The sequence below is a fragment of the Lissotriton helveticus genome, chromosome 9 (genome assembly GCF_964261635.1).
Source record: "Lissotriton helveticus chromosome 9, aLisHel1.1, whole genome shotgun sequence".
Lineage (NCBI taxonomy): Eukaryota > Metazoa > Chordata > Amphibia > Caudata > Salamandridae > Lissotriton > Lissotriton helveticus.
The window spans coordinates 806,486,517-806,507,468 of NC_136070.1; the positions used below are offsets into that span (position 1 = coordinate 806,486,517).

Consider the following 20,952-nt stretch of genomic DNA (forward strand, 5'->3'; position numbering starts at 1 on the left):
AAATGTCATCCTCATTTTATTGTTTATTGCAGGCGTGCTTGCAATGAAGCAACGCTGCAGGCATGTTGTATGTATCTTTGGCAAGCACACATGGTATGACGCACTCAGCTCATTCACTTTTACTAGCACCTTTCTTTGGTACTTTACAAAGTTGTCTTGTTTTATTGATTTCACAAAATGCATCTCAATTAAGGGGCAAATCGCAGTTACCCAGAAAACTTTAAAGTTGTGTTTCTGTAAACAGAGGCAATAGATGGCCAGAAAGATAAGTCTTGAAAATGAGAATCATTAGTGTTGCTTTGTTTGGGATGTGTTTGGCCAGCTGGTGGGTGGATTTATTCTTTGACGAAATGAGCGGCATGGTGGTGGTGATTTGCTTTGTTCACCGGACACCACCACCATCATATCAGCTTTATTCGATTTTGGTAAAAAAATCATTGAAACACGTTCAGAAAAGATCACCGAACACTAAATGAAGACCCATAAGAGTTAACATCTTCGATATTGTGGAGGGATAAATGGTGCTTTGTGGTCTGATTCAAACTCAATGCAAACTGATTCACAGATGGTTTGACTGAAAGGTGGGTGTGTGTACTGGATACACACCCGCCCTATCAGACTCCGCCGCAGTGTATGGCTTCTCTTACTCACAGTGGCTGCTTTTCTCTGATCTCTTTCAGAGTGTGCCCCTCCAGTGCCCTATCTATGGAGGAATCAGTGATGGGAAGATGATCGTCATTCAAGGGCAAGTCCTCAGCCACATTAAAAGGTTTGTGTGAATTTCGTTCTCTTTCTGAAATGAAGAAAATAAAATATGCCGGTTATGAGTGCTGTGTTGCATTGTGATAAGGTGATTTCCGTCATAAATGATGATGAAAAGCAGCAGCTTGGTCAGGTTCAAATGCTTCAGATCCTCCAACGGTTTTTCAATATTATCCTTTGATCAGAATTCATATAAAGCATTACTCCAAGCATCACGTGCTACCACATCAATTTTTTAAACACATACTTCATTCATTGCCCATCTTTCAGTCACAGTGCGGCATGTATACAAGCCCCTTGCGCTACCGGAGCATCACTTTTTTTGACGCTCCGGAGACGCAATGTTCTGGCCCATATTTGCAAGGCTACGCAAAGCCACCCTGCGTGGATTTTCATGGCTTTGTAAACATGGCCCCCATTGCTCTGCATGAAAGGGGCATTCCATGATTGTTGCTATGTGTTCCCACGCAAGGCCCATGGATTCTGATGTATTCCCCGAATTACAAGGTTCGATAAACCTGGGAATGCATCAGATTCTAATGCCTCCCCAGGGGAGGCATAAAAGTGCGCAAGGAGAAATAAAGGTATTTCTCCTTGTTTTTTCCTCTTTCCAAATCGCCATCAATGATTGTTTTTGTGCAGGAAGGTGTGCCCTTCTGCACAAAATATTCATCCCTGCAACGCAGGCACCCTTCACCCTTGCACCATGGTGCAAAGGTGCCTCCGTTGGCGCTAGGAAGCCTGTTGTGCAACAGCGCAGCGGAATGTACAGGGGTGCGCCGTATTGTTGTAAATATGGTGCCTTCCTGCACTTTCCTAATGTCGCAGATTGGCGCTGCGTCATTATCTCGTAAATATACCCCAGAGATTCTAGTCAGGTGTGGGGGCAAAACAAAAATCCCAGCATGTATTGATAAAGCTGCATCACCCTGGCCAGTGGCGGTGCGTCCATTGGGGGCGTTGGGACGTTGCCCCCGCCCGCACCCGCAGCTCCCTCGGTGTACTGCTGCTGTGAACCTTAGTAAACTGAGTTTACTTAAGTTCAAACTGACGCCGAGGCCAAGGGGAAAATGCCTGTCAGTCAACATGATGCAGGACCGCCCACCCCCTTCAGAGTCTGAAGGGGGTGGGCGGTCCTGTGTCATGTTGACTGACAGGCATTGTCAGGGGCAGGCAGCAGCACAGGTGCGCATGAGTGGGGACGGAGGCACATTTTTTAGCCTTGCCCATGCATGCGCACTTGTGCCTGCGCATGCCCATTAGAAGAGCGAAACCTCGCTCTCCTAATGGGCAGGCGGGCAGAAAGCAACCATGCCCAGCAGCGCCAGGATTGGCTGAGGACGGAGGGCGGGATTTCCGCTCCAGTGAAGGCGGCAAGGTAAGTTTTCCTGTTGCGCGCCCCTGCGCCCTTTCTTATTCCAAAAGTTAGTAATTAGCCGCTATTGCAATGCAGCCGCCTAATCAAAGATCAGCAGTGGCTGTTGTAACCCAACCTGTCGGCAGATCCAGTTACCAGCTCTTATCTCGGAGACGGGGCCAATGTGTGTGTACCACGTATCCGCTGCACAAAGTCATTGAGTCACACTGTCGTTGAATTGTTGATGGAGCCACGGGCTGAGGAGGTGTCTGGCAGGCCTGGCTGCACAGCTATGCTACACTGCCCCAGAACAGCACGCGCTGCATCTCCTGAGAAGCTTCGAGGGACCGCTCCTTGTAATTACCGCGCAGCTTCCTCGGCGTGGGAGATGGACACCCAGTGACCCAGCCTGCCCAGGTACCTTTAATTAATTATTCTGTGGCTAATGCGCGGCGAGCGCCCAGAGAACGCCGATGCGCCTATGACAGCGACAGGAGTAGCGCCAGGTCTGCGGTAACGGGTTTTGCATGGAAAGAGTGTGGTTGATAATATTGATTTGGGTAGTGTGTTGCGCAAACGATGTTTTTGTTAATGAACAGTTTAGTTTGTTAGTTTTAGTTTACCCTGCGGGTGCGTTGTCATTTATGTTTCAACTTCAAGTTACAGCAAAGAAGTGAGACTGGAGGCGTGACTGTCCGGTCTATATTCACAGACTTAATTACGTGTGCGGAGAAATTGGGATATGTTGAGACCGAACGGATCCCTCGACCTCTCGCAGTCCGGCTTCCGGGCCAACCACAGCACCGAGACCGCCCTGATCGCAGCCACCGATGACATCCGAGCACTGCTTGACAACGGAGAAACAGCAGCCCTCATCCTCCTAGACCTCTCCGCGGCCTTCGACACTGTCTGCCACCGTACACTAGTGCAGCGACTCAGCAGCGTCGGAATCCAGGAGAAGGCACTGGAGTGGATCATCTCCTTCCTCGCCGGAAGGACACAGAGAGTCCGCCTCCCCCCGTTCAGATCTGAAGCCACCGAAGTCATCTGCGGCGTTCCTCAAGGCTCCTCGCTCAGTCCAACCCTCTTCAACGTCTACATGAGCCCCCTCGCAGACATTGCACGCCAGCACAACCTCAACATCATCTCCTACGCCGACGACACCCAGCTGATTCTCTCCCTCACCAACGACCCCGCCACCGCCAGAGCCAACCTTCACGAAGGGATGAAGGAGGTATCCGAATGGATGAAGAACAGCTGCCTGAAACTGAACTCGGACAAGACGGAAGTCCTCATCCTGGGATCCTCACCCTCCGCCTGGGACGACTCCTGGTGGCCCCCCGCCCTAGGCAGCGCACCCAAACCAACAGACCACGCACGCAACCTGGGCTTCATCCTGGACTCCTCCCTCTCCATGACCAGACAGGTCAACGCCGTCTCCTCGTCGTGCTTCAACATCCTGCGCATGCTACGTAAGATCTTCCGGTGGATCCCCACCGAGACCAGGAAGACGGTCACCCAGGCCCTCGTCACCAGCCGTCTGGACTACGGCAACTCCCTCTACGCCGGAACCACCGCCAAACTCCAGAAGAGACTCCAGCGGATCCAGAACGCCTCAGCTCGCCTCATCCTGGACATCCCCCGTCGCAGCCACATCTCCGGACACCTGAGAGACCTGCACTGGCTCCCGGTCAACAAGAGAATCACCTTCCGACTCCTCACCCACGCACACAAAGCCCTACACAACCAAGGCCCAGGATACCTCAACAGCGGCCTCAACTTCTACGCTCCCAAACGCCAGCTTCGATCGACCTGCCACGCCCTCGCCGCCGTCCCCCGCATCCGAAGAGCCACCACAGGGGGACGGTCCTTCTCCTACCTCGCCGCCAAGACATGGAACTCCCTCCCGACCCACCTCCGCCTGACCCAGGACCACCTCGCCTTCAGGAAGCGACTCAAGACCTGGCTGTTCGAGCAGTAGCGGACCCCCCTCCCCCAGCGCCTTGAGACCCTCTGGGTGAGTAGTGCGCTATATAAATGCTTGATTGATTGATTGATTGATTGAATCTGGCACCCCTTGAAAGGCTGTGGGGTTGGGGAAGAGTCAACAATGAAGCAGGCTGGTGTCTGCAGAGGCGGGACGGCGGAGAAGGAGCCAGTCACTTGTCATGTTCAGGCTGCAGCTTCCGGCAGGCCCGCGTTGCACTGGCTATGGAAGAACGGGTTGCACATTAGCCCTGTGCTTCCAAACTCCCGGTATGGATTGAGCGGACTCAGTCATTCGCATGTCTGTCAGTCCAATGTATATGAGCACGGTATGGGCTGGCTGAGGCAGAGTTTTCATGCCCGGCCAGTATCCGCTACTAAAAGTAAGAGGCCAGTAGGGCTGGGTTAGAGTCAGTTCCATGTCAGGCCTAATCCTCAACATGCAGGGGTCTAGAAGACTGGTTTACAGGAGCATAACATTTTATGGTGCAGCAGGTATAGTGGCACCGGGGACCAGAGGTGTGAGGGCCCATTTGCACCTCAATCACGGCCGTCTTTTGCAGTCCAAGCAGAAGGCAGGTCGGCCCTGTTTAGGTGTTTGCCTTAGGGTCTATGGCACGCTTGCTACGCCACTGATCGTTCACACGTGAGCCAATGGCTTCTTCCAGTTTCCCACGAGGCTGCCTCCCCACACTTCTAGGGGTGTCCAGAAATGTGTTCGCCGGCATACCCGTGATTACAAATTAGTTCGAGGCCGGTGTGCTTGTGTGTGGGAAGGTCTGTGTGCTTATTATTGATTTTGTCTAAATTGACTGACCTTCGTTCCACGTTTTTGGTCAGCGGCCCGAGGCCTGGCCGCTCGTTGCAAAGCATGAAACCGGTTTCTGTGTTTAAAAGACACATGCTGTTTGGTAACACTGGCCACCGTTTATCTGCCACAGAGCACAGTGCCGGAACCTTAGGCCCCCAGCCCACTCTATATGTCCCACGCGAGTCCAGGAAGACTGGACCCATGCCAGATTTTCGGGATATTCACATAAGGCACACTTTTTCTACAATAATTTGATATTTTTTAGATGCAGAGGTTATCCCAAAAAGCTGGCATGGAGCCAAATCTAGCCTTCCTTGACCTAAGCTGGACATTCGAGTCTTACAATAGACCTGGTCTGTATACTATAATGTGCTGCTTTTAAATTTCCAAATGCGTATTTGTCTCAGTAATATGCAATTCCATGGGTTCGAAGCATTTTACCGATTTATCTTTCATGTAAATAAAAGTGATTCTAAGGCTTTACATTAAGGGCTTCATTGTGGTTTTAGTTATTGTTCTTTAACTAAAATCAAAATGATCTTTGCGTTTGCTTCGGTGGAACAATCAGATTGAATGTTGTGGCTAGCAACTGCAAGACGACATTGGTGTTACAGGGCGCCTGTGACTGTTAATCATGCCTCTTTAGGTATCTGACTGAGAGACTGCTGACATCACTCAGTACTACAGATGATAAAATATCAGAGATGTGTTTTTATGGGTATGCTGTGCTGTTATTTCACAGTGTGAATTTGATTCTGTGACTTGAATTCACGGTGCGTTGTTTATGCTGTTCTGCCATGATTTTACTGCTGGTTGTTTCTGTACACGTTTGCAGCGCTTGCACACTGACATGGTATACTTGTGTGCTGTAGGGTCACAGTGAGCTATTACTGTTGGTTTTCTAAGTTATATGTCTGTCTCAGAAAATCTTGTTTCTGTAGGTTAACTCATACCTATGGAGTTTTTACATAAGGCTGGCCACGGGCAACAGTAGAAGTGTAGGGCATTCCTTGGCGCTTCTGGCAAAGATAAAAAATAAAAATTGGCAATTTCTTAAATGACAAATAATTCAATAGTATTGCTTTATTAACCTTCCTGCTTTCTCAAATTTGCTTAAAAAATGCACCATTTGTCCACTCTTTTTTCAATATGTTATCCCCCGAGGCCCTGGAGGTTGTACAGGCTCACTTGCTACGCTCGCCTGCCGCCATGCGAGCCGGCAATAATTGGACGCCTCACCACTTTCAAATGTCACCAGCCGCCACTGACCCTGGCCTGTTCGGGTTTTCAGGGCTGCCTTATGTTGTCAACAGCAAAGCTAACTTCTGAGCCCAATGGAGATGTTCCATACCTTGAATTGAAGTTTTGATGGCACAGCCTAGACTCTGGTGGTTAGGCGTGCACACAAGTGTTGTGGGTGACTTCTTCCCTCGTATTTTATGTTATCAGAAAACTGGCGGTTGGTGGCAGCTGTTTATAAACAGGGCATAGGCCTTCTTAGCTGTAACCCTGAAAGTGCTGTCCACTACAGGTATCGCCACTTTTTGGAGACTTCAACTTCCACTATGTACGTGGTGTCCTGTGTTACATGTGCTTGGTGTGAATGGGACCAGAAGGAATGTGTAGTGGGGATGGTGATCATGTAGAATACAATATTTGTTCCTGCATAAGATGGAGGCTACCATGCATTTAGTCCTCATTCTCTGTGTTGGTTACACTATCTGTGACCTGTGTACCCTCCCATGAGGCTGTAGCTGACTTGTGAAGTCTGGCAAATATATATGGTTCCACTTGCCAAACAAGTTTTGCACCAGGGTGTGAAACTCCTGTAAACATGGCTGAACATATATTTGGACAACTAACAAAAAAGGTTGAGCGATTCAGACCAGCCTTTGCCGTACCCACCAGTCCAAAAGTTAGGAAAGATGGAAAGAGATTCACACTATCCCTATTGGAGGAGCAGTTGACATTTTAAATAAAGTTGATCTTTGGGTTGGCCTTGGCTTTTCTACAGTGAATGCAATTCAGGAGCCTGTTTCTGCTTTGAGAAAAATAATCTGTTTGCAGAGCACAGAAACACCCCTTCTCAGGGACATAGTCGTATTTTTGCTCTCCTTCTCAAGAGCTGGGAACAAGCTTGCAGATCTGAAAAAATTGTGCTTTTATGGCCCGCTTCATAAATGAAGAAGTTGTGCTAACTAGTGGCATGAGAAAAGCAGAGCCCTGACCAACAGGACAACAAGCAAGGGTCAGCTGACTGAAGACTGTATAGATTACGGGGCATATTTATCACTGTGTTGCGTCGTCCTTGCATCACACAAGGGGGGTAAAAGTGCAACAAAATACTACAGTAAGATTTATCAAGCCATGCAATGCCACCTTGCGTTGCCCTGCATGGCTTGGCAAATCTGGAGTAAAGCAACGCAGAGCAGATCGCTGCGTTGCGTTACTCTACCTCAGGGAGGCATTCCATGGGTGGAACGTGGTTTTTCCCATGCAACCAAATTTTTTTTATAAAAAGGGTACTCCCAAATTTACTTTTTAGGTCTAGAGGGGGGAGAGAAAAGGCAACTTTGAACACAAAACCTCTAATCTGACCTATTAGTCTTTCAATAGAGAATTCATAAAAAACTTTTCAACAGGAATGCAACATCAACAAAAGGGTATTCAAATAGACATACTATTCTTTAGTATTTCATTTATTGTCATTTTCAAAATTTGAGATAGAAAAAACGTTTTTTTTAGCATTTTTGGATATTTTGTGGCATAAGACAAATAAATAGTTCAGTGCTAGAAATACATTGTTTGTAGTCAAAAAACTTATTTTGAACCCCACATAAAAACCGAACAGTGCTACCTATCTTTCTATCACTCATACTACCTCATTCATTCAATTTACATACATACTCTGATTAGTGGCTAAATACAATAAAAAACAACAACAGACAACAATACATCTAAGAGCCTCATTTCATCTTTTATCATTGAATATCCATATCTTTTTCTCTTGCTGGGTTTAATTTATATGATACTTTTTCTTTTGGTCTTCTTTTGTTTATTTTTCTTTGTGCTGGGGTCTCAGATGTATAGGGCCTATGCAACCACCCAGGGATTTTGACGCATTCCCGGATTTACCATTACTGGTTAACATGGGAATGCGTCAAAATGCTACTCCTTCCCAGAAAGGAGTAGCCAGGAGAAAAGTATCTTTATTTCTCCTCATGTTTTCATCTTTCAATGTGTGCTGCATTATGCAGCACCTATAGTAAGAGCGAAATTCTTCAGAGGATTGCTTTTGTGCAGGAACTGCTCTCTTCCTGCATATAAACAATTCTGCTGCCAACGCAGGAACTCCTGCACCATGGTGCAAGGCTGCCGGCATTGGCACTAGGCAGTCAAGAGTGCGTCAGCACAAAGAAAGGACAAGAATGTGTTGTCTGCTATTAAATACGGCACATTTCTGCCCCTTTCGCATTCATGCATCACAGAAAGAAAGCTTGCTGCATTGCACTGCATGAAAAATTGCTAAATGTGCCCCGATGCCTCAGAGGAGTGAGCTGCCGAGTTGCAATGATGAACTTTCAGCTCGCTGGCCAGATTCGCTTAAACACAAATGTGTGAACATGAGGCCAGAGACATGCACAACCTCGAAGAGTGTTGAGCATCCATCATATGCCATGTTCCCAGAAACATCCATGACCTCGTCTGACAATGTATCTTCGACAAAAGACAGAGAGTTTTCCTTTCCAGCTCTGGTGTTGATGTAGTGTCCCATTGACCTCACTTCTGAATAGCTTTACTGATTTTCCACACTAACTATTCCAGACACAGCTGCATTCAAAATTGTGATAGACCACTCAATGTAAATCCTAAATCCTAATCTCATCTAGTGGAACCTGTGCATTCAGTGGACGCCCTCAGTCCCATAGTCCCCAGCAACAAAACTCCTCACAGAAATCAGTATGTTTTGTACAAATACTCCTCAAAGTTTGGTACCTACTGCAGTGCTAAATCAACTTTAGTGCATTATACTCTTTATGAGTGGAAGACTTCTTATCTGGTGCTTCACTCCTGTGATTATGCCCAGGAAACTGAACCATGGCAACTGTATCCCAAGTAGATATAGTTTTCGAAAATGAACAGTAAACAACAGAAAGGGGATAAGTATGGCAAAATGTTTAGTTTTTTGCATAGAATGGGTCATTCAGGAAATATATCAGCCCGCTCACGTTTCTACAGTTACAACATTTTTATTCTGGCTTACATTACACCACTTCTAATATTTTTTTTCGACAAGCTAGTAACCACTTTTAGTGTGTTTAATTTAACCACACTAAAGTTGCTACGCTTATTCTTCACGTCTACCCCCATAGTATCTCTTTCTTAGGAAGGAACAAGACACCGACAATTCATACTGTTTGTGTGAAAAGGGATTTGGCAATGTATTATAAGAAATAAAATGCCCTCTGCTGTACGTTTTAATTGCAAGTCATCTTGAAGTTCCTGATCTTATAAAGGAACACAACCATCAGCCATCAGGTCCTCTATATAGGCACAGAACACCCCAGGGACTTGCAGTATCCTTATAATGTATAAAAAGATAGTATTGCTGTCTTTCATTCATGCTTCATCCCTTGGTAGACATACACGACCATAGTACACCCAAAGATCCTGAGAGGCTAAAGTGAAACCCAAAACATAAAATGGTATTAGCCAAGTAGGCCTAAATTACATCAGTAACATTGCACTGATGTACTACTGGATATATAACTATAACATCCACATGTATTACAGTTTGTGGGTCTCTGAGAGCATAGTCAGCCGAGGCTCCATCATCAGAAACCTTGTAGTGTAGTTCCTATATTCCCAATAGGCTCTGCGTATTGGAATAATATAAACAGCAGTGTAGACGTAGGACTGAGGTCAACTAGGTCTCTACTGATTATATTAGACTTAATTAGTTTTGCCAGCTAGCTCAGAGGTCACTAGAAACTTTCTTGAATGTTCAGGAAAGATTTAACTCTCCTGATTTAGACAAGAAGGGATTAGCTTCTGACAACCGCATAAACATGACAACTTTGCTCCCTCAGAATAAAGAGTGTATCTCTAGAGTCGTGTGAAAACAATAGACAACTATTTCACTCAGTCAATTGTGCATACTTAGTTTCACCAGAGTGCAGAGAAATAGAGAGACGGAGGTTTTCAATAAAAGGTGTTATTTATTGAGCAGTCTTCTTTCTCATGCAAGAGAAATGAATTGCCACAATTGCAATAGTTATCATGAAGTAAAGTGTGTACAGTAAAGGAGTATTATGAAATAATACTGTAAAAGCATTGATATGGTTTCTTAACCATATGATACTTTAAAATGGATGAAATATATACATACATAAAAACATTGACTGACGTACTCAACTGGTGCTTCTAAGATACGCCTACCCCAGTGTACCTGACCTAAGCCTAATACGTGGGAAGGAGTAAGTAAGTTGCAGTTTAAGTTAAGTTGGTTTTTGCCAAGAATTTGAATCAAGAATTCTCTTAAGGGTTTAGTCAGCTCCGTATCTTGGTTCTAGAATGTAGGAGGTCTTGTATCTCTCTCTCAGGACTCGATCTCCCAGCAACCCGCAAGGGTGACTGGAAACACCAGAGCTGGATTTTCTCGGCTGGAGAAAAAGACAGCGTCTCTCTCAGTGCGTCAAATGGGAGGGTCGGCTTCCTTCGGCTCTCGCATCAGCTGGGCGTCGGGCAAGTAGATAGCCGCTCTGCTCCAAACCACTGTGTGTTTGCTTAAGGCAACGTTGGTATAATTATACCTGAAAGGTGCCGGGTTTGACGTAGTGTTGGACATAAGACGTCACTAAGAACTAACAGTTCTTTCTGGACTCCAGGAGTTCTTGTGCAAATCAAAACAAAAGCAGGGGGAATTCCCGGGCTGCTGGAGGCTTGGTTTGTTTAAAGAACACGTTGTAACATGTGTATTATTTTATTACTTCAAATGTGCTTTTTTTTCTTGTTGTACTTTTATGGTTCATAAACAAACCGAAATAAAGTTTAGAATGAATGAATGAGAACACGTTGTGCTTTCTAGGAGTCTATGGGAGTAGCCTTGCCGTATTTGGACTGCATGGGCTGTTACTAAATATGGATATGATTCTTATGCCTTTATAAGGATATTATTTATTATAACCACATAAGGGCATAAAGGGCATAAATCGGGAATATCGAATTAGGGTCCTAGATAGAAACACAACACCCACTCCACGTATTAATGTCCATCATTATTAAAAACTAAGCAATATTAAACATATAACGATGCATGTGTGTTTAACAACCCACCCCAAAATACAAAAATTGCATTTGACATGGTATGTGGTAAATACACGAACATGAGTATTGGTACTGTACGCTTTTCAAGCAGTGTTATCATTCAGTTAAAAAATGCATATATGTATCAGCTGAATGAATTGCGAAAATTACACATGAAATGGCTCTGAATACAGAAAAGAAGGTCAAGACCATTTCATCACATATTTATACAATACTGTACATGTGCTAGAGGCTGAGGTAAAATATTGTATCTAGTTATCCTAAAAATAGAAGCTCTGTTCTCTAAGAATAGTTCTAATTTAAGCAGAGTACCATGTGCCAAAAAAAAGGTAAATATTTTGGAAGTGGAAAAAAATAATTTTGCTTTCAGGGGAAAAATAGTTCCAAATGTTTTTCAGTAGCTGTGTTTATCAAAAACTGAAGGCCGAATTCAGAGTTCAGGGAACACTGTGTACTCGTTGTTCAAAAAGTTATTCTTCTTGTTCAGGGGAGAACATCATATCAGACAGACTTGCAAAAAATTGGTCTACAACATCAGGTGAAAGTTCGAGCAAGTTCGAAAATGCTGAAATTGTGCATATGTGAGAATGATTGCTATAATCGATGTCGGGATCAGCAATGCTCACAGAAGGTTGGACCTGTTTGGTGCTGCTTTCCTCTCGTACTTAACTGCCACATACTCGTAATGGTGAAGTCTCAACGAATGCCGTCATCAGAAAAGGTAACCGCTGGGGACAACACAATGCATGAGTCGTTACCGGACCTAGCAAGGTATCTATATCCATTGGTACTGCTGATGGTAGTGTAAGACAGACGTCCAACACACATTCTTCTCCGCATAGCAGACATCGAAGCACAGGTAAGATGCAATGTTGCCAGATAGGTCTGAATGAAAGAAACCATGTTGCACTTAGATCTCTTAGCAGGCTAGTCCGAGCACTTTAGTGATGCGGTCTCGGTAGCGTATTGCCAAGATCATTTCTTCCATTGTAGCTGGAGTTCTGTCTGTGGCTTGGCTTGCCATATTGGAGCAGAAGGATCAAAAATAAAATTCCTGCTACGAGTCCCAAAAGAAGAGGTAGGCCGCCGAATACAGAATGGACAAAATTCGGAAAAATGCCCAGAACTGTTTCAAAGGGTGCTAACAGTCCCGAAAAAATTGTCTTAAATACATGTGCGATGCCACTGGTATCAGACATGTTTAAAATTTGGCTAAACATTTCTACGAAATGTACGGGGCAATTTGTTGATAATATGGAATGTATCTCTGCTGCTGTCCTTGCTACTTGCTGATCATAGGTCTCTTTGGACGAGGTTAAAGGCACAGTTGTCTGTAAAAGAATGGATTTCATTCTGCTTAAAGTATCAATTTGAATAGAAGAGATATTCAAAGAAGGCCATATTGCCGCCTCCATGTCTGGATTGCTGTTTGGATACAATACTTGCATACAGCAAGTGACCCTGGAAGTGACGGTTACAAGATAGGCTTTTCCTGGCACCATGCCACAACAGCTGTGGTCACTTATTAGAACATAACTGTCGTTGGAAAGCTGTCTGAAAAATGGCTCTATCTGTTTTGCAGGAGTGCCATGCAGGTGACATGAAAGGTTATTTGAAGACCCTTCGCAGGCTCTATGCAAGTTAATACCTTGACACAGGAGTGTACCGCTTAGTGATTTTTTACAATTGTTACCACTAAGGAATACCTCTTTTTTCCCTTCACTATAACATTTGTGTGTGTAGGGTAAATCCCAGGTTGATTTGATGTATCCTTTACCCAACCTTTCATACAGGCCTGCTGGTATATATTTTTGGCAATACTTAAACTGGAAAGTTGTTATTGGGATTGTAATCGTTCCATGTATTATCCATTCAATGACAGGTCTCTCTGACATTGTCAATGGTAATCTCTCAAGTTTTTCAATGCTCAGAATCGTATAGTCTGCTCCTTTTTGTGCCAAACTGATTTGTTTATCAGTAAGGTTAAAGATAGAGAATAATGACGTTATGTTGATTAAACACCATGGCACGTAGCCTGAACGCAGGTTTTGCAACGTCCAGCCAAGCTGTACAATAGAACATAATTGGGACTGACCATGTTGTAACATTAGTAAGTTATGTTCTAATATATAAATAGCAGATGATACAATGCTGTCCAGTGAATATATTCTGGAGGACAGAGTCGTTAACCCATTGTCTACAACAGAAAGTGATTTTTCCAAATGTATACGATCAATTTCTCGTATTTTTTCTGCTGTTTCAATTTGTGTTACTTTCCAAGCCTCGTTGTAAGCAGCGTATATACCGGCGTGTATGAAACGTTTTTGACGCTGTTTGCGTGTTCCCAGTATGAAATCACGCAAGTCAGCACCGTCTTTAAGTAAAGTCAAGTGTTGCTTAATTTCAGCCAGTGTGGATTTCTGTAGCCATTCGAGGCATAGTTTCCCTACACTGTATGTTGTAACTATCCCTGGATGTTGTCTCTGGGAGTATCTAGGGTCCGGCCTGGTCTGTTTAAACCCTTGTGTTTTGTTCAGGAATCTATCTTGACAGTTATTTGTGTCTGTGGGCCAGATCAACCATTTTTTCCAATCAGGATTTGTTCTGTTTTGGTGTAAAATATGGGATACGTCTATCTCCACATCTGTAGTGCTATTACTATCAGGCATGGGCTTCGGAATAGACGGTTTGTTTAAATCTTTTATCTTGGCTAGGCCAAGACAGGTTGTCTGTTGAATGGTGTCATTCAAGAATATTATTTGTTCTGGGATCATGCAGGCTCTAAATAATGCTTCTAGACCTTGTACCTGCCAATCTTTTGTACCCCAGATGGTTTTTTTTCAATGCTGTTTTTCCAAAATTCAAAACCAAATGTAGACATTTTGTCATAAAACTTTTCAGAATAAATCAATTTAGTATTTGTCAACATTGTTTTCATTCCTGTCTTATTTAACATTTTAAAAAAACGTTTCTGCATCACTTGTGTTAAACCCTGAGAAGTATGGGAATTTCTCATAAAATGTTTTCGAGCTGCCTTTTGGCGGTGTTGAACAATGTTCTCATTGATTATAATTTAAAACATTTCTAGGTTGAGCAGATTTATTCAAATAGTGATCACCAAACCCAAAATACAAAAATTGCATTTGACATGGTATGTGGTAAATACACGAAAATGAGTATTGGTACTGTACGCTTTTCAAGCAGTGTTATCATTCAGTTAAAAAATGCATATATGTATCAGCTGAATGAATTGCGAAAATTACACATGAAATGGCTCTGTATACAGAAAAGAAGGTCAAGACCATTTCATCACATATTTATACAATACTGTACATGTGCTAGAGGCTGAGGTAAAATATTGTCTCTAGTTATCCTAAAAATAGAAGCTCTGTTCTCTAAGAATAGTTCTAATTTAAGCAGAGTACCATGTGCCAAAAAAAAGGTAAATATTTTGGAAGTGGAAATAAATAGTTTTGCTTTCAGGGGAAAAATAGTTCCAAATGTTTTTCAGTAGCTGTGTTTATCAAAAACTGAAGGCCGAATTCAGAGTTCAGGGAACACTGTGTACTCGTTGTTCAAAAAGTTATTCTTCTTGTTCAGGGGAGAACATCATATCAGACAGGCTTGCAAAAAATTGGTCTACAACATCAGGTGAAAGTTCGAGCAAGTTCGAAAATGCTGAAATTGTGCATATGTGAGAATGATTGCTATCATCGATGTCGGGATCAGCAATGCTCACAGAAGGTTGTACCTGTTTGGTGCTGCTTTCCTCTCGTACTTCACTGCCACATACTCGTAATGGTGAAGTCTCAACGAATGCCGTCATCAGAAAAGGTAACCGCTGGGGACAACACAATGCATGAGTCGTTACCGGACCTAGCAAGGTATCTATATCCATTGGTACTGCTGATGGTAGTGTAAGACAGACGTCCAACACGCATTCTTCTCCGCATAGCAGACATCGAAGCACAGGTAAGATGCAATGTTGCCAGATAGGTCTGAATGAAAGAAACCATGTTGCACTTAGATCTCTTAGCAGGCTAGTCCGAGCACTTTAGTGATGCGGTCTCGGTAGCGTATTGCCAAGATCATTTCTTCCATTGTAGCTGGAGTTCTGTCTGTGGCTTGGCTTGCCATATTGGAGCAGAAGGATCAAAAATAAAATTCCTGCTACGAGTCCCAAAAGAAGAGGCAGGCCGCCGAATACAGAATGGACAACATTCGGAAAAATGCCCAGAACTGTTTCAAAGGGTGCTAACAGTCCCGAAAAAATTGTCTTAAATACATGTGCGATGCCACTGGTATCAGACATGTTTAAAATTTGGCTTAACATTTCTACGAAATGTACGGGGCAATTTGTTGATAATATGGAATGTATCTCTGCTGCTGTCCTTGCTACTTGCAGATCATAGGTCTCTTTGGACGAGGTTAAAGGCACAGTTGTCTGTAAAAGAATGGATTTCATTCTGCTAAACGTATCAATTTGAATAGAAGAGATATTCAAAGAAGGCCATATTGCCGCCTCCATGTCTGGATTGCTGTTTGGATACAATACTTGCACACAGCAAGTGACCCTGGAAGTGACGGTTACGAGATAGGCTTCTCCTGGCACCATGCCACAACAGCTGTGGTCACTTATTAGAACATAACTGTCGTTGGAAAGCTGTCTGAAAAATGGCTCTATCTGTTTTGCAGGAGTGCCATGCAGGTGACATGAAAGGTTATTTGAAGACCCTTCGCAGGCTCTATGCAAGTTAATACCTTGACACAGGAGTGTACCGCTTAGTGATTCTTTACAATTGTTACCACTAAGGAATACCTCTTTTTTCCCTTCACTATAACATTTGTGTGTGTAGGGTAAATCCCAGGTTGATTTGATGTATCCTTTACCCAACCTTTCATACAGGCCTGCTGGTATATATTTTTGGCAATACTTAAACTGGAAAGTTGTTATTGGGATTGTAATCGTTCCATGTATTATCCATTCAATGACAGGTCTCTCTGACATTGTCAATGATAATCTCCCAAGTTTTTCAATGCTCAGAATCGTATAGTCTGCTCCTTTTTGTGCCAAACTGATTTGTTTATCAGTGAGGTTAAAGATAGAGAATAATGACATTACGTTGATTAAACACCATGGCACGTAGCCTGAACGCAGGTTTTGCAACGTCCAGCCAAGCTGTACAATAGAACATAATTGGGACTGACCATGTTGTAACATTAGTAAGTCCTGCTCTATTATATCAATAGCAGATGATACAATGCTGTCCAGTGAATATATTCTGGAGGACAGAGTCGTTAACCCATTGTCCACAACAGAAAGTGATTTTTCCAAATTTATACGATCAAAAGGGTAAGTCTTGACCCTTTCGGTCAGTGGTCACCACCTCAGATGTGGACTCAAATCACCAACACAGCATTCCACTGAGAGAGGCAAGGGGAGTTAGCGGGATTAAATATGTTGATCATGCCTCGCAAAAAGTGAGGGTTTTTAAGCATATTTCAGGTTCTCTGTGGCAGGGCTCCAGGTGGCTTTTTGCTATTAAAACAGCTAAGAGATGCTCTTCCTGGTGATCAGATGGTAGAGCGTGATTTTAACCCTTCATCATGACATGAAAGGTGGTGATCAGATGGTAGAGCGTGATTTTAACCCTTCATCATGACATGAAAGGTTATTTGAAGACCCTTCGCAGGCTCTATGCAAGTTAATACCTTGACACAGGAGTGTACCGCTTAGTGATTTTTTACAATTGTTACCACTAAGGAATACCTCTTTTTTCCCTTCACTATAACATTTGTGTGTGTAGGGTAAATCCCAGGTTGATTTGATGTATCCTTTACCCAACCTTTCATACAGGCCTGCTGGTATATATTTTTGGCAATACTTAAACTGGAAAGTTGTTATTGGGATTGTAATCGTTCCATGTATTATCCATTCAATGACAGGTCTCTCTGACATTGTCAATGGTAATCTCTCAAGTTTTTCAATGCTCAGAATCGTATAGTCTGCTCCTTTTTGTGCCAAACTGATTTGTTTATCAGTGAGGTTAAAGATAGAGAATAATGACATTACGTTGATTAAACACCATGGCACGTAGCCTGAACGCAGGTTTTGCAACGTCCAGCCAAGCTGTACAATAGAACATAATTGGGACTGACCATGTTGTAACATTAGTAAGTCCTGCTCTATTATATCAATAGCAGATGATACAATGCTGTCCAGTGAATATATTCTGGAGGACAGAGTCGTTAACCCATTGTCCACAACAGAAAGTGATTTTTCCAAATTTATACGATCAATTTCTCGTATTTTTTCTGCTGTTTCAATTTGTGTTACTTTCCAAGCCTCGTTGTAAGCGGCGTATATACCGGCGTATAAGAAACGTTTTTGACGCTGTTTGCGTGTTCCCAGTATGAAATCACGCAAGTCAGCACCGTCTTTAAGTAAAGTCAAGTGTTGCTTAATTTCAGCCAGTGTGGATTTCTGTAGCCATTCGAGGCATAGTTTCCCTACACTGTATGTTGTAACTATCCCTGGATGTTGTCTCTGGGAGTATCTAGGGTCCGGCCTGGTCTGTTTAAACCCTTGTGTTTTGTTCAGGAATCTATCTTGACAGTTGTGTCTGTGGGCCAGATCAACCATTTTTTCCAATCAGGATTTGTTCTGTTTTGGTGTAAAATATGGGATACGTCTATCTCCACATCTGTAGTGCTATTACTATCAGGCATGGGCTTCGGAATAGACGGTTTGTTTAAATCTTTTATCTTGGCTAGGCCAAGACAGGTTGTCTGTTGAATGGTGTCATTCAAGAATATTATTTGTTCTGGGATCATGCAGGCTCTAAAAAATGCTTCTAGACCTTGTACCTGCCAATCTTTTGTTCCCCAGATGGTTTTTTTTCAATGTTGTTTTTCCAAAATTCAAAACCAAATGTAGACATTTTGTCATAAAACTTTTCAGAATAAATCAATTTAGTATTTGTCAACATTGTTTTCATTCCTGTCTTATTTAATATTTAAAAAAAAACGTTTCTACATCACTTGTGTTAAACCCTGAGAAGTATGGGAATTTCTCATAAAATGTTTTCGAGCTGCCTTTTGGCGGTGTTGGACAATGTTCTCATTTATTATAATTTAAAACATTTCTAGGTTGAGCAGATTTATGCAAATAGTGATCACCAAAATGATTATAACAATATAACTCCTCATAATTTGATGAACCCTGCAAATAATCATGTTCTGTAAATTTTGCTGACATTACTAAATCTGACATCATGTTATTAATATTTTCAAAGTCCCAAGCATCAGAGAAAGTACTCGGTGTGACAAAGTCACTTAAGGAAACCTTAAATTGGTGTGGTTATTTCAACAGCCCAATCAGGCCATAGATTTCATAATCCGTTTTGTCCCATGCTACCCCACCGGGTATTGGATTGGCTGTGATGTTCACTGGTGACAGTTGTCTTTTCTCGATGTGAGAGGATGTGTGAGGCTTTAGGACCAAGTTGATGTTCTGACTTGCTGTGTCCCTTGTACTATATGTTCCATCAATGAATCTACCCAAACATAAAACCATGATGAGCCAAAGCATGAGGAAAAGTACACCTAACACAATCCAAAATTCAATCCACGGTGAAATCAGATATGTTTCTTTTAGTTGATGAAAGAGTTCAGTTACTTTGTTTTTGAAAGTTTCTGTTGCTGGCGTTTCTTCAGGCTCGCTTGGATCTTCAGAAAAGTCATCGAAATTGATGAAGTAGCCAGATGCAGTTCTGTCAATTGGTGGAATTGCTTCCGGATTCTCATTAGTCTTTGCATTTTTCTTTGTTTCATTAGCATAGTCTGAGGCTACATCGTTGTAGACAGGTGTTTCTTGACGAACTGTTGCAATTTGGGTTTCAAGAGGCACAAGTTCCATGGCTTTGTTGCATAGTCCTTTTTTATTCACTGCAGGTTTATCAAATGTGATTAGTCTCTCAGTTTGAACCTCTTGGATTGTAGCAAGATTTGGTCTTTTGCTATTTCTTGGGAGTCCACTGGGCCTACTACTTATTATTGGCCACATGATTTTGGTTTTACCAGGTCGATGGATACAACTCGATTCTCCTTTTTACCAGCAAGGGGCGGTAGTATAACTGATCTTGTTCCGCTGACAGCTAAGACAGGTACTGCTTTTCTGTAAGAAGGCCCAAATTCCTTCTTCACTGCGATCTTCTCTCTGACCAGATCCCCAATCTTTGGAATCCAGACAGGTCTTGCTGGGACAGGTGGTTTTTCTTCAGTTGCTGTTGGCTTTAACTTTATATTACTCAGACTTCTTCTTGTTTCATTTAAGTCCTGTAAAACAGCCAAACGGTCTTTGATATCAAAGGCTTTTTCTTTTACCACTAAAGTGTGACAATCTAGATCCTGGATGTGCATTCTAGTGCCGAACAATAGTTCGTAGGGAGTGAGACCTTTTAGAGAATTTCTTGGCAGATTGTTAAGACTACGTTGGACACTTGTTAAATGTTTGACCCACCCATCACCCGAACCTAATACCCTCGCCGTTATAGATTGCTTTATGTCACGGTTTTTTCTTTCCACTACCGCATTTCCCTCAGGATGGAAGGGACAAGAGTACCGCAATGCAATGCCCATGCTCTTTGTAAGCTCGAGAGCTAAACGCGGGACCCTGGTCAGAATGTAGCATGCCGATTGCGTATGTGCCGATAAAGACTTGCCAATCTTTTATAACAGTTCTGGCGTCAGCCGAACGCTGGGGCCACATCCAAATGAATCTCGTGCAGGAATCCACTGCGACCATGATATATTTATAGTTGCCATCCCTTTGTAAGGGACCACAGTGGTCCAGGTAAACACACGCTAATGGGTTATCTGAGATTAGTCTGTGCTGGTCGTTTTACTTTCATTCTTTGGCATATTTCACAGTCTAGAACATAGTTCCTAGTTTGTTTTCTCATGCGCGGCCACCAATATCTCTGTTTTAATAACGATATTGTGGCGGAAACACCAGCGTGTGCAGAAGCGAGCCCTTCGTGTGCCGCTAAAATTAGTCCTAACCTCTGTTCCATGTTTGGAATTGCCCTATCCCCCACTCCAGGGATTCGAGCAAAAGGAACATTATTCGCATCAGTTATGTATAAGTACTTTACTGGAAAGCCTTTCGGGAGTGTTTTTCTATAATCTTTTACTGAAGCACTGACAGCTTGCATTATATCGCTGTCTATTTTTGTTTTTGACCGGGTGATAGCAGCTACGGAAGCCGTTTGCACAGCTGCCTTCGCGGCCTCATCAGCCAATGAATTCCCTGCAACTTGAACGCCATCACGTTGATGACTCAGTGTATGTATCACGTGAGTCTATTGTAGTTCTTTCTGTAAAAGAACTACTTGTCTCCAAAGCGTTTTATGCTTGATTGTGCCGCCTTTTGCATCTTTGAAACCGTTTTGAACCCAGTTCTGCAAGTATTCATTGTAAGACTGAACGCAGTAATATGAATCGCACACTATTGGTGTGGGGAATTCGCGATCGGTATTTTCAAGCGCCATCTTAAATGCTAGTACTTCAGCTCGCTGAGCTGTACAATCTCCTAGAGATTGGGTTTTAGTGACCAGTGGTCTAAATTTTCCTTCGTGCCAACGACCTTTAACATACGCGCACGCAGCACTGTAGGCTTGTTTACCCCCAACTGCGGGTTGTGCTGATC

At 43.2% G+C, this 20,952-nt stretch overlaps 1 protein-coding gene across 2 annotated transcripts in view; it reads left to right on the forward strand.

The window, feature by feature from the left end:
* Positions 1-20,952, forward strand: part of LOC144781885 (galectin-4-like) — a 297,786-nt gene that overhangs the window by 168,814 nt on the left and 108,020 nt on the right. For both annotated transcript variants that reach the window (XM_078660936.1, XM_078660937.1), the window contains exon 2: positions 681-769. In XM_078660936.1, coding sequence (XP_078517062.1) covers positions 681-769 — 89 coding nt within the window. The remainder of the gene's footprint in view (positions 1-680; positions 770-20,952) is intronic.